The sequence below is a fragment of the Dermochelys coriacea genome, chromosome 18 (genome assembly GCF_009764565.3).
Source record: "Dermochelys coriacea isolate rDerCor1 chromosome 18, rDerCor1.pri.v4, whole genome shotgun sequence".
NCBI lineage: Eukaryota > Metazoa > Chordata > Testudines > Dermochelyidae > Dermochelys > Dermochelys coriacea.
The window spans coordinates 1,058,760-1,071,900 of record NC_050085.1 but is presented as its reverse complement, the minus strand read 5'-3'; the positions used below and the strand labels follow the sequence as shown (position 1 = coordinate 1,071,900).

The window sequence follows — 13,141 nt, the reverse complement described above, 5'->3', positions numbered from 1 at the left end:
GCGGTGTAGGGGAGTGCTTGGTCTCACAGCCTAGTGTCTCAGGGGGGTGTAGGGTGCATCTTGTGGGGTGGGTTAGGGGAGTCCTGGGTCCCAGTGCCCTCAGTTTTGGGGGGTACCGGGAGGGTGCTGGGTCTCACTGCCATATCTCAGAGAGATGCAGGTGGGGTGCTGGGTCTAACTACCCTGTGTGTTGGGGGGCCATAGGGGGGTTCTGAGTCTCAGGGGGGTGCACGTTAGTTGCTGGGTCTCACTGCCCTGTGTCTCTGGTGGCATAGACGGGTGCTGGGTCTGACTGCCTGTGACAGAGCAGGGAGTGGGGAGGATTGACCTGGGGAGTTTTACTGGGACTGTCTGCATTGGTGATGGGATAGCAGGGGGTGACTTCACAGGAGGGATGATACCTGAGCCTGTAACCTGAGTCCAGGAGTGGGGTTGGGGCCAGGTGATACCTTTTGCCCCGGAAGCTGGACAAAGGCTGGGGGAGGAGCCGGGGGGAAGCTGGGGGAGACAGCTGTAGGGGGGTTGGAGTTTGAAAGAGGATTGGGGAAATGGAGGGAGCCCCAGGGCTGGGGTCTAAGCTCCCTGCCCCCCCAGATGGACCTGACTGAGGGGGTCCTGTTGTCTGTACCTACAAGCTCTGATTTGGACTGTGTTCCTGTCGTCTAATAAACCTTCCATTTTACTGGCTGGCTGAGAGTCGCAGTGAATTGTAGGAAGTGGGGGGGGGGGGTGCAGGGCTCTGACTCCCCACACTCCGTGACACTGCCATGTGTCTCTGGGAGGAGCAGGGGGGTGCTGGGTCTGACTGCCCTGTGTCTCCATAGCAGTAGGGGTACAGGTGGGGTGCTGGGTCTGACTGCCCTGTGTCTTTGAGCGGAGCAGGGGGGCGCTGGGTCTCACTGTCCAGTGTCTTGGGGAAGCATAGGAGGGTGCTGGGTCTCATTGCCTTTTGTCTTGGGTGGAGTTTAGGGGGGTGCTGGGTCTCACTGCCTTGTGTCTCGGCGTGTGTTTTCGGGGGGGGGGGGGGTTGCTGAGTATTGCTGCCCTTGTCTCAGGCGGCATGGGGGCTGCTAGGTCTCACTGTCCTGTGTCTCAGGGGTGGGGGTGCAGGGCGGGTGCTGGGTCTGACTGCCCTGTGTCTCGGGAGCGGGTATGGGGGGTATCAGGGTTCCCTCCCCACTCTGAACTCTGGGGTACAGATGTGGGGACCCATATGAAAGACCCCCTAAGCTTAATTCTACCAGCTTAGGTTAAAACTTCCCCAAGACACAAATTCTTCCTTGTCCTTGGATGGTATTGCTGTCACCACCAAGTGCATTAGACAAAGATTCAGGAAAAGAACCACTTGGAGTTCCTCAAAAAGAAAAGGAGTACTTGTGGCACCTTAGAGACTAACAAATTTATTTGAACATAAGCTTTCGTGAGTTACAGCTCACTTCATCGGATATTTTCTGTTTCCCCAAAATATCCCCCCAAGCCCCTTGACCCCCGTTCCTGGGGAGGCTTGAGAATAATATACCAACCAAATAGGTAAACAAGGTGAGCACAGACCAGACCCTTGGGGTTTTATGACACTAAAAACCAATCAGATTCTTAAAAACAGAACTTTATTATGAAGAAAAAAGTAAAAGAATCACCTCTGTAAAATCAGGATGGAAGGTAATTTTACAGGGTAATAAGATTTAAAAACACAGAGGATTCCCTTCTAGGCAAAACTTCAAAGTTAGAAAAACAGGAATAAACGGCCGTCTTAGCATAAGGAAAATTCACAAGCTAAAAACAAAAGATAAGTAAAGTAAGGAAATGCATTAGATTATGTGATGAAGTGGGACTGTTCTTAATGTTTTCTCTGAATACTGGGTGAGTGCCCATCCGATGAAGTGAGCTGTAGCTCACGAAAGCTTATGCTCAAATAAATTTGTTAGTCTCTAAGGTGCCAGAAGTCCTCCTTTTCTTTTTGCGAATACAGACTAACACGGCTGCTACTCTGAAACCTGTCAATTTTTGTAATCTAGATGCTTATATCAGGTCGGGTTTTAGGAGATGGTTTTTCCTTCCCTGGTCCCTCTCTGTCCCAGAGAAAACAACAAAAGGCCACACAAATAAACCTCCCCCCACAGATTTGAAAGGATCTTCTTCCCTTATTGGTCCTTTTGGTCAGGTGCCAACCAGGTTATTTGAGCTTCTTAACCCCTTACAGGTAAAGGAGGGATTTTATGCTACCCATAGCTGTATGTTTATGACAGGGGTGCTGGGTCTGACTGCCCTGTGTCTCAGGGTGGTGGTACGGGAGGTGCTGGTTCTCACTGCTCTGTATCTTGGAGGCAGAGGGGGGGGACAAGTGGGGCAATTTGCCCCAGGCCCTTGGCCCCGCAGGGGCCCCCACGAGAGTTTTCAGGGGCCCCCATGAGAGTTTTCGGCAGCACTTTGGCGGCAGGTCCTTCAGTGCCGCCGAACACACCCGCAGTAAAGGACCCACTGCCAAAGACCCGCCACCACTTCTTCCGCTCCGGGTCTTCGGTTGCAATTCAGCGGTGAGGGGCCCTTCTGCTCCATGTCTTCCACAAAGTGCCCTGAAGACTTGGAGCGGAAGGACCCTTGCAGCCAAAGACCCCAGGCCCCCTGAATCCTCTGGGTGGCTCTGGGGGAGCTTAGGACGTTGCTTGGTCTTACTGCCCTGTGTCTCGGGGGGCACGGAGGGGATGGGTTTCACTTCCCTATGTCTCAGGGGGGAGTTTAAGGGGGTCCTGGGTCTGATTGCCCTGTGTCTCGGGGTGACACAGGGGGGTGCTGTGTCTGACTGTCTGTATCTTGGAGGGGGAGCTTAGCGGGGTGCTGCATCTCACTTCCCTGTGTCTCAGGGAGGAGTTTAGGGGGGTGCTGGGTCTGACTGCCCTGTGTCTCGGGGCGGTACAGGGGAGGTGCTGAGTCTGACTGCTGTGTCTCAAGAGGGTGCAGGGGATGTCTCTATGGATGGGTTAGGGTGGTGCTGGGTCTCACTGCCCTGTGTCTCAGGTGTGGGGGGGTGCAGGGGGGCTGGTGTTGGGTCTCACTGCCCTGTGTCTCAGGGGTGTGTATAACTAAGTGGCCTTTGGCGGGACACAACTGAGAGTATCAATTCAGGACAAATCGCTGAGAGTAGGGTAGTCACTGCCCAAGGGGCTGGGGGTCCTTCACTATTAAGGCACGCCAAACCAGCCAAACAGAGAAGTCTTCGGTTTTACACCACCGGCTAACCAGAAGTTATACAAGCAATTCCCTGAGACACTCCAGTTTCCCAGTATCACCACCAGCGCCACGCCATAGGGGGATGAATGTTTATGAAAACCAATACACCAGGAAAAGAAAGAAGGTTAAAGGACCAAGCCCCAGACCCAGGTCAATATACCAGTCAGATCTTACCCACAAATCACGCTGTTGCCAATCCTTTAGGATCTAAAATCTAAAACTTTATTCATAAAAAGAAAGAAATATAGATGAGAGTTAAAACTGGTTAAATGGAATCAAGTACATACAGTAATGGCAAAGTTCTTGGTTTAGACTTGCAGCAGTGATGGAATAAACTGCTGGCTTAAATCAAGTCTCTGGAGAACATCCACAGCTTGGATGGGTCATTCAGTCCATTGTTCAGAGCTTCAGTTTGCAGCAGTAAAAAACAGGAGTGAAGACAAAATGGAGGGGTTTCCAGGGCCTTTTATATCCTCCGCCATGTGGAAGGACCCCTTTGTTCTTACTCTGGAAAATCACAGCAGCAAGATGGAGTTTGGAGTCACATGGGCAAGTCACATGTCCCCGCATTACTCAGTTCTTTACAGGTGGAGCAGCCATTGCTCACATGCTATGGTGAACATTCCCAGGAAGGCTCCTCATATGTAGATTGGAGTCTCCCAAAATCCATTGTCAGTTAAGTGTTTCTTGATTGGGCACTTAATCTGAAGAATTCTTTCTCAGGAAACTGAGGAAATGCTTCTCTGGTGCTACTTACAAGGCAAATTACACCCTTTTCATAGACACCTCACCTGACCTCCTTTGTACCAGATTTTGTGCAACTATAGGAGCTTGGTTGCAATAATGATCTATACGGTCTCAGTTCATGTCACAGGGGGGTGCTGGGTCTTACTGGCCAGTGTCTCAGGGGAGAACAGTGAGGTGCTGGGTCTCACTTCCCTATGTCTCGGGAGGAGTTTAGGGGGGTTCTGGGTCTGACTGCCCTGTCTTGGGGGAGTACGGGGAGGTGCTGGGTCTGACTACCCTGTGTCTCTGGAGAGAGCAGGGGGGTGCTGGGTCTCACTTCCCTGTGTCTCAGGGAGGAGTTTAGGGGGGTGCTGCATCTCAGTGCCCTGTCTCTCTGGTGGGCATATGGGGGTGCTGGGTCTCACTGCCTAGACTCGGGAGGCAAGGGGGGGTGCTGGGTCTGCCTGCCCTGTGTCTCGAGGGGGTACAGGGTGCTGGCTCTCACTGTCCTGTGTCTTGGAGGGGGAGTCTAGGGGGTGCTGGCTCTCACTGTCCTGTGTCTTGGAGGGGGAGTCTAGGGGGTGCTGGGTCTCACTACCCTATGTCTCGAGGGGTGCAGGGGGGATGCTGGGTCTCACTGCCCCGTGTCTTTGGGGGGGTAGAGGGGGGCTGCTGGGTCTCACTGCCCTGTGTCTCAGGGGGTGCAGGGGGGCTGCTGGGTCTCACTGCCCTGTGTCTTGGGTGTGAATAAGCGGGTGCTGGGTCTCAGTGCCCTGTGTCTCGGGGGGTGCAGTGGGAGTGCTGGGTCTCACTGCCATGTCTAGAGGGGCTTTAGGGGGGTACTGGGTCTGATTGCCCCATGTCTGCAGGGGGGAGCCAGCGTTGCAGAGGCCCGAGGTGCTGCGGGACTTCTCCCACTCGTCATCCAGCGCCAGCAGCTTTGGCAGCGTGGTGGAGGAGAATGTGGGTGCCGATGATTACATGGGCATGGTAAGTCAGAGTGGAGCTTGGCGGATTGGCCCCTTTCCCTGCCTCCCAGCCTCGGGCTGGAGGGGTGCTTGCTGCACAGAGCAGGTCCCTGCTGGCCACGGGGCACTGAGGGAAGATCGCAGCCACAGAGCGTGTCCCCTGGGTCGGGGATTCCTGTCAGCAGGGACAGGGGGGCTCGGCGGCTGGGAGGGGGCTCTGAGTCTCCCAGGAGGAGCCCATTTCTGGAACTCATCAGCCAGGGAGTGTCTGCCTCACCTCCCTTCCTCCCTACCTCTCCTGTGTGTGCCGCAGGAGTGCCAGGCCTCGGGGACGCCCCACAAGCAAGACTCCTTCATCTACAGCACCTGGCTGGATGACAGCCTCAGCACTGCCAGCGGGGGGAGCTCTCCAGGTACCCGAATAGGACCCCACCCAGCGCGGTCCCAGCCACCACCAGCCCCTGCCCTCCATCACCTGCCCCCTCTCCCTTTCCTCAGCGCTGCCTCTCTGAGACCCTCCCAATGCTTCTATGGGGCAGGAGCCTGGCCTCTGCCACAGACCTGCCATCTGGGGGCTGCCATCACACTGCACCGGACCCCAGCCACGGCGGGAAGGGGAGCTGAGTTCCACCACCCCCTCCTCCCTGTTCACACACTCTGCCAAGCACGATACCATGGCACAGGAACCCCCTCAAGCTTCTGTGTTTGCCCATGTGTCCGCGTGAGAGCTGTGCACCTGTCCTGCCAGCCAATGGCTCTGGGGATGGGCAAGACAGCCTGGCATCTGGGCTTGGTTGCTGGGAGAGCCAAAGGGGCAGATGATAATCACTAGCTCTTGTATAACATGTCAAAGTGCTTGGGCGCTCAGATACTATTAGCAGTTTATTAGCAGATACTATTACTAATAGTATCTGAGCGCCCAAGCACTTTGACATGTTATACAAGAGCTAGTGATTATCATCTGCCCCTTTGGCTCTCCCAGCAATCTGGGATCTGATTCTCCATTTTACAGATGGGAGAACTGAGGCACCCAAGTTCACACAGCAGGCCACTGGCAGAGCTGGGAATAGAGCCCAGGTCTCTTGAATCCCAGTGTAATGCACTGTCCACTAGGCCACACTGCTTCCCATGCTGGGGTGCAGAGCTGCGGGGGGCGCATACACACAGTTTGGGGAGCAGAGTCTCAGGGGACCGTAGCATCAGGAAAAGAACTGCAAGGCTTCAAACTTTCCAGATGGCTGAGAAATCTTCCTGCTGCCATCTGGGCAGCCTTCTGGGGGGGCACTAGAAATGCCATAGCAGGGAGATGCTGCCGGTGGGGCGTCAGGGGAAAGGCAGAGCCCTGAGTTCAGGCCATAGCAGGGCGGAAGCTGCCTCTCTGCTCACGCTGCTCTACGCTGCTGGAGATAGCACAGCTGGGAGCAAGCACAGCTAGCTGGTAATGCGAAGCACGCTGGGTTTGGTTTCAGTGTAGCCAGGTTCCTTTGTGCTTCCCTGGAAGTGTCAAGCAGCCTTAAAGGGGAGCAGAAATGGCACCCAGTGAAGCCTGCGTGTGCAGAGGGCTTCCACTGCCAGTGAAACACTGGAGCGAGGCCTCTGTACCTGCCCTGCTCTCGGGCAGGGCAGGAGGCACACCAGGGGTCGATCAGGCTGTGGTCAGGGGTGTTGCCCTGCAGCTGTTCTCTGCTTCCCAGAGGGTTCTGCCCAAGCCTGGACCAAATGGGAATCATTCCCCTGCGTCGTCCGTTATGAACATGGCTCCACCACTTGCCTGTGCGCCAGGTTTCTGTCTACTAAGCTTTGGGCATTTAGTTCTCCCGGCCGTGCTGGGAGCTCACGTTTCCCATTCCTGTCTGATTCTGCCTTCCAGGCCCCTCCCAGTCTCCCCAGCCGGAGCCCAGGAAACCTGGAGACCCTGCCTGTCCAGAAATCAAGATCCAGCTGGAGAAGTCTGAGCAGCACACGCCACACCTGGTGAGTGCGCTAGGGCTAAGGGCCAGAGCCCCGGGGAGAGGCCATTGGGCATTTACGTGCAGGATGAGTCTGCCAGGACTCCTAGGGCTTGCCCGCGAGGGGGGGGTAGAGGGACTCCAGTGCTACCCTGAGGAGCCCGCATTACTCAGCACCTTGGCACCAGCACGGCTTTGCAGAAGAGAAGCAGTGTCTGTTCCTCTCCCCCACCTGACAGCCTGGCGCATAGAGGGCCAATTCCTGACCATATCTCTCAGGCCAGTGAACCATGCCACCGTGGCCCCCGATTCTGGGCGGCCTTGCCTGGCTAGCTGCAGCGTTCTGGCCCTTGCTGTGCCCCCTGTGCAGGACACTCAGACCCCTGTCACTCCCGTTTGGGGCATCGGCCAACAGCAGCAGAAGGGGGCACATGGGGGCGACTGGAACTTGTCCTGCAAAGTGGGATTCTCCAAAGCACTCAGCAGGGACTCCCCTCCCTCCCCCGGGGGTAGCTAGCACCACTGGCTGCAAAGGAGCCACGATAGATCCAGCTCCGGGCACTCCACCATCCTGCCTGGTGCAGGCCTGGAAGCCTGAGCATGTCCCTGGTGTGGGGCTCCAGAGACCCTCACGGAGATCTATGCAGCTGTCGTAGGCTCAGCACCAGTGGACAGCGCTTTGCCCTCAAGGAGAAAGCTTTTGTCCAGATCCCCAGGGGCAATGTGCAGCCTGTGGCCTACAGCCACACCGTGGGTCAAATGCTTCTAACTCACCCTTATCCCAGCTTTGCCTGTGAGTCTCCGTCTGCTCCCACACTCAGGGCTGGGCCGTGGTAGCCGGGGCACCGAGCGTCTCAGTCCCTGCTCGTGGGACAAGGGGCAACAATCCCTGGGCCAGGAACGGCTGCTCACTCTGGCCTAGCCAGTGTACCAGACACAGAACTATCTAACCCAAGCTGCACCCAAGGCACACCTGCCCCGGGCTGGATAGACACCGAAGCAGTGGTTCTCTGTGGGTTTGTTTGTAACCCCAGGGTTGTGGTTAATGTCCCTGTCTGTGTGTCTGTCCATGCAGAGCTGCTAGCCCCTCACCTAGCCTCCGGGACGTGCATCCCCAGAAGGTCAGCACCCTCTCAGTCCTGCCTAATTTGCCGGCACCTGGGGCGGGATGGTTATGTGCGGGGGAGGGGAGGGCTTTGCCGGTGCCTAGGGGTGGGATGGTTGTGGGGGCAGGGCTTTGCCGGAGCCTGGGGTGGGATGGTTATGGGAGGGTGGACAGGGCTTTGCCGGAGCCTGGGGCGGGATGGTTATGGGAGGGTGGACAGGGCTTTGCTGGAGCCTGGGGCGGGATGGTTATGTGTGGGGGAGGGCAGGGCTTTGCCGGTGCCTAGGGGTAGGATGGTTGTTCGGGCAGGGCTTTGCCGGAGCCTGGGGCGGGATGGTTATGGGAGGGTGGACAGGGCTTTGCCGGAGCCTGGGGCGGGATGGTTATGGGGAGGGCAGGTCTCCCCCTCCTGCTGAGGCTGGTCTCTTCTTGGGAGTACAAGCGCCCCCCCAACCTGGCAGCTGGCCCAAGAGCTGCTGAGCCAGTTCTGAGCGGCCCTCTGTGTCTGGGGTGAATAGAGCTCCTGGGCTGCCCCACTCCCGCCCCGTCCATGAAGGAGGCAACGGAGGGCAGCACATTCTGTGGATTGCCTGTATTGTTTCCTTGGTGCTTCTGGGCAAGGGGTTTCCAGGCCCCCCGGCGGGGATCCCCATTGCATCTGTTAGTCCCAGTCGACAGCTGGCACGGGGAGGCCGGAGGGTGAGAAGTCCCCCACTCACAGCCCTGAATCTTCAGATTTCCCAGCCCACCTCAAGGGCATGGCTGGCATACGGCCCGTGCTGTGCCCAGAACATAGAGCTCTCTCCATGTGTGCAGAACCTGCAGGGCTCCGGGACCTGCCAGCACTGGGGCAGGATGTCACCCCGAGGTCAGCTGGCAGATGGATCATTTTTGGGGTCCCTGCTCCTGTTGGGCCATGGTCTCCCCAGATCTTGGTCCATGGATTGTGTTTCTCCATGTCCCACCCACTGGCCTGTCGTCCCTTCCACCTCTGTATCCATGGTTACCCCCATCTCTGTTCTCCCCTAGCCTGGAGAAGATGGGAATTCTCACGGCCTGTGCCCAGCGCCCTCGCCCCACTCTCCTTCCCCTGCAGCACCCACACAAGAAGCACAAGCTGAAGGGCTTGCGGAGGGCCCCGAGCTTTGTCACAGCCGAAGATGACTGGCCCATCGCTGAAGCCAGCAGCCGAAGCCTGTGGCCTAGATGGCCGGGCCAGCTCCCTCCTTCCCTTCCCACGTTGTGGCCAGGCGCTGGCTGCTTGAGAGCTGGAGCTGGCACACTGGGAAGACACCACCGCATGGCCGAGGGGGCATCAGGCCATCCGCCCGCTTTTCTGCAAGCGACTGAGACCTTGGAAGAGATTCCCAGTGGCCCTGCCTGTCGTGTGCCCAGCCCCCAACCAGCTCGGCCTGCTCTGCACTTTGCTGACGGGACATGCGGTGCCAGACGCTTCACCCATGCCCAGCTCTTGGACCCTGGGACATGCCCTGCAGCCCAGAACACCTGGCAGGCCTTGAAGGAACCTCTCCAGAGAGGAAGCCATTTGTACCCAGGCACCCAGCTGCCAGGAATGATGCCATGGTGTGTTAGAGCCCAGCAACTCCCCAGTGACAGGCCAATAACCCCCGGCAGCTAGATCCTACAGCCCCCACCTCTCCTGGCCAGCTGGGTCCTCGTTCCCCACCTGTGGGGCCACCATGGCCAGTCTCACCCTGAGAGCCTCTCTCAGGGTTGACCCTGGGAGTCTGACCCAGCCCCAGAGGAGGAAGGGTGGCACGTAGATATTACCTAGGGTGAAGGGTGCCTGGGAACCAGCCTAGCATCACTGGCAGAGCCCAGGCTAGGGAGGAGTCCTGGGGGAAGGAGGGATTGGGAGATGTGGCAAAGTAGAAGTGGGACCCTGGGCCAAGGGAGAAGGCCTGGCTCTGGCCCTGGCCTGGAAAGCCATGCCTCCAAATGTGCACTGCCAGCCCCCCTGCAGCTCTCTGACAGGCTGGCCGGTCTGCAGGGATGTGGCCCGCACCTGGCTCTTGCCAGTGGCAGGGGTATATACCCCCTCCACCCACATCTGTACCCAGCCACCTAGCATGGCCTCAAATAGCAGCCGTGGTGCTGGGCTGACGCCAAGGTGCGGAGGAAAGCGCCAGGCCTGGAATAGCTCTGCCTTGCCAGAGGGAGGGCTGCTTCCCCCTCCCCTTCACCTCCACCTCCACATGCCGGACTGGTTTGCAGTGAAGGTGTGGCTGGCCTGTGGTCTGTGCCCCAGTGCTGTGGGACACTAGCCAAGACTCTTCAGCATCCACTGCTGGTAGCGCCCCCCCAAGTAACATAGGGCTGCACTTGCAGCCTTTCCAGCTTTGCCCCTCTGCAGAGTGCCCTCGCCATGGCACCCTACGTCCCAGCTGCTCCATGAGCCCAGCAGCATCCTGGGCCCCAGCATGAGGGCTCTCTGTGCACACAGGCATCCCCCAGCTGCTCTGCACACTGGTCCTCTCCCGCCCTTAGCGACACCCATACACTCCACAAGCACCACTGTAGCTCTGCCCCATGGTCAGCAGGGGGTACCCCGGCCCCCACTCTGTTCTTTGCACTCTGGAAGTAGGGTCCTGCGGAGAGCAAATGGAGAGCATGAGCTAATGGTGCCAGCCAGGGCTGCGGGCCAGGTGGGGCACGTGAATGGCTGTGGGGAGCAATCTGGGGGAAGTGTCTTCAGACTGGGTCTGTGAGAGCTCGGCTGCATTAGGCTTCATGACTGCCCAGCTCTGGGGCACCCAGGCCTGATCAGGATGGAATCAGAGCGTATGTGAACCCAGGACTGGGCAAACGCCTGACGACTTTAGAGTATGTTTATCCCAAAGAGCCACGACGCACTGACAGACAATCTCTAGCAGACCCATTGCAGCCACCCGGGTTGACCCCGGCTCCTGCTGCAGGTGACCGGCCAGCGAGCTGCCATGCTGCACCAGGAGCCCAGAGGCACAAGGGAGGTTCAACAGGCCTGGGTGGGAAAAGCCAATTTGTTTTTTCAGGGATTTTTTAAAAAAATACTTTTTTCCCAAAAAGCTTCCTGTGCTATTTTTTGGTTTTTGTTTTCAATGAAAAAAATTACTCCTAAACGGCCGACTGGTGAGTTTTCACAAACACCTTTCTGGTCAAATTTCCAATTTTTTGTGAAAATATTTTAACCCAGAAATGTTCCATTTATGTTTTTTCATTGACAGACTGGAACATTTTGACGAAAGTGATGCAGGGTTGCCAGAAGTCCCTGAACCTAGCCAGGGTCCGCCAAAACTGGGCAGGGGGGAAAATTTGACCAAAATAAAAATTTTCCACCAAAAAAAGTCATTTTGCTGAAAAATACCGTTTTTGTTGGAAAAAAACATTTTTTGTGGAAAAGTCTGCCAGCTGTGATATTAACCTCTTCTGTGCCACTGCCCAGGGTTACGGGCAGCAGGCCATTTTGTGGTCACAAAGCACGTACGATGCACCACAAACAGCAGACCTACGCTGCTGTCCAGCGCAGCTTCCTGGCCTCCACAGGGGTCACCAGCCACTCCAAGTCCATTAGCTCCTGAAGTAGGAAGACCTTGGGGTGTAGCCATGGGGGTCTGTTTTCATGTGGGGGCATGCACTGCACACTGTAAAAAAAAAATATAGAAATGGCTTCCTCTGCGGGCAGGAAGGTACAACTCCATGATGTGTATGTATTTAATTTTAAACTGCCTACTGTCTGTGTAATATAACTATGCTGTGAACACCCAGGGGTATTTTATGTCTGTGTTGTATTAATTTTTTTTAAAGCGACATAAAATGCATTGGATCCAATTCTAAATTAATGTTCAGAAACTAATTTTTTTAAAATCTGAGATTGTGTTTGTGTTTCTGGTGAAATATGTATAAAATAAAGTTCTATTTATCGCTATTGTAAGATGACACTCTTCGCAAAAATTATTTTTAAGATACACAGACTGGAAAATAAAATGAACACCCTGTGCGGCTGTGGGGGCCGAGGGCCAAGGCATCTGGCCTGGCCCTGGACCATCCAGACAGGGATGATACTTTGCATAGCTCAAGGATTTTGTAGACAAGGAGCTCAGTGGTGATGGGGTAAATCCCACTCCAAGGCAGGGCCATGCCACATGCCCCATTTCTCAGGTTGTGACACTGATGCAGATTAAGGCTAATTTTTTAAGGTGCTCCCTGATTTTGGTGCCAGACCTGAAGCACTTTGGCCCAGAGCCATGGAGGTATTGAGGCTCCTAATTCCATTGAAATCAATGGCAGTTAGGAGATGTAATACGTTTGAGGCTCCAGGCCCTTGAGCCTTGTTTCTGAAAGGACCAGCTACCCTCTCTGTTCCTGTTGAACTTAGTGAGGTCGCACCTCTGCAAAGCAAGCCCCAGGCATCTCAAGTTGCCTAAAGTCAGTTGAGCTCAACTCCCACTTCCCCCGCTCTCCTGCTCTCCAGGGGATGGTGCTGCAGCTGCTAGGCAAGGCTACCTCGCAGCATGCCTCCCCAGAGCCCTCAGCCAATGCAAAGGAGATGGGGGGGTCCCCACCTCTAGATTCAGCCACAGCAAGGCAAAGTGTGCGGAGGCCAGCTGCAAGCCAGCGCCCATGGGGCCAGGCTGGGCCCCAATGACTCCGGAGCGCCGGGGCCAAGCTCAGCCCAGCAGCCATGTGGCCAGGCACTCTTCGTGCCTGGGCTGCATTGCTCCCTGTGGGTCTCTGGATCAGGGGGGTCGCGCTAGCTGGACTTCACTGGGTTCCCTCCTGCTCTCTCCCTCACCTCCCTCTCCCCACCAGGAAACCGCTGTCCCTGTGCTCGTCCCCCCCAGTTTCTGCCCCCGGCCAGTGTCAGCTGAGGTGCAGGATCAGCCCTCACTGGGGACCCCCTTCTGGTGCGTAGCTGCCACATGGCACCTGCTCAGCTTTGGGGCCTCGTCCTTGGGCTCAGTTATGCTGGTGCCACACTCCCAAGAGCCACTAGATGGTGCTGTGACCCTATAGCTACAGGCCTGGCCGTGTGCCCCAGTGGCCGGTGGGGTCTCCCCCTGCCAGGGCTGTGCTGGCCCAGCCCCTCCTGGCACAGAGGAGGCAGCGGCTGGAGCAGAGGCAGAGCCAGAGGGTCCCTGGCGGCCAAGCAGGGGCAGTAAAGGATG

The 13,141-nt window shown here is 56.6% G+C and overlaps 1 protein-coding gene across 1 annotated transcript in view; it reads left to right on the top strand.

Annotated features, from left to right (window-relative positions):
• The window catches only part of LOC122457099 (RAP1 GTPase activating protein), a 123,230-nt gene extending 112,139 nt beyond the window's left edge, over positions 1-11,091 (top strand). The window contains exons 8-11 of the mRNA XM_043500194.1: positions 4,824-4,944; positions 5,236-5,335; positions 6,793-6,896; positions 9,006-11,091. Coding sequence (XP_043356129.1) covers positions 4,824-4,944; positions 5,236-5,335; positions 6,793-6,896; positions 9,006-9,140 — 460 coding nt within the window. The 3' untranslated portion in view covers positions 9,141-11,091. The remainder of the gene's footprint in view (positions 1-4,823; positions 4,945-5,235; positions 5,336-6,792; positions 6,897-9,005) is intronic.
• The last annotated feature ends 2,050 nt before the right edge of the window (positions 11,092-13,141 follow it).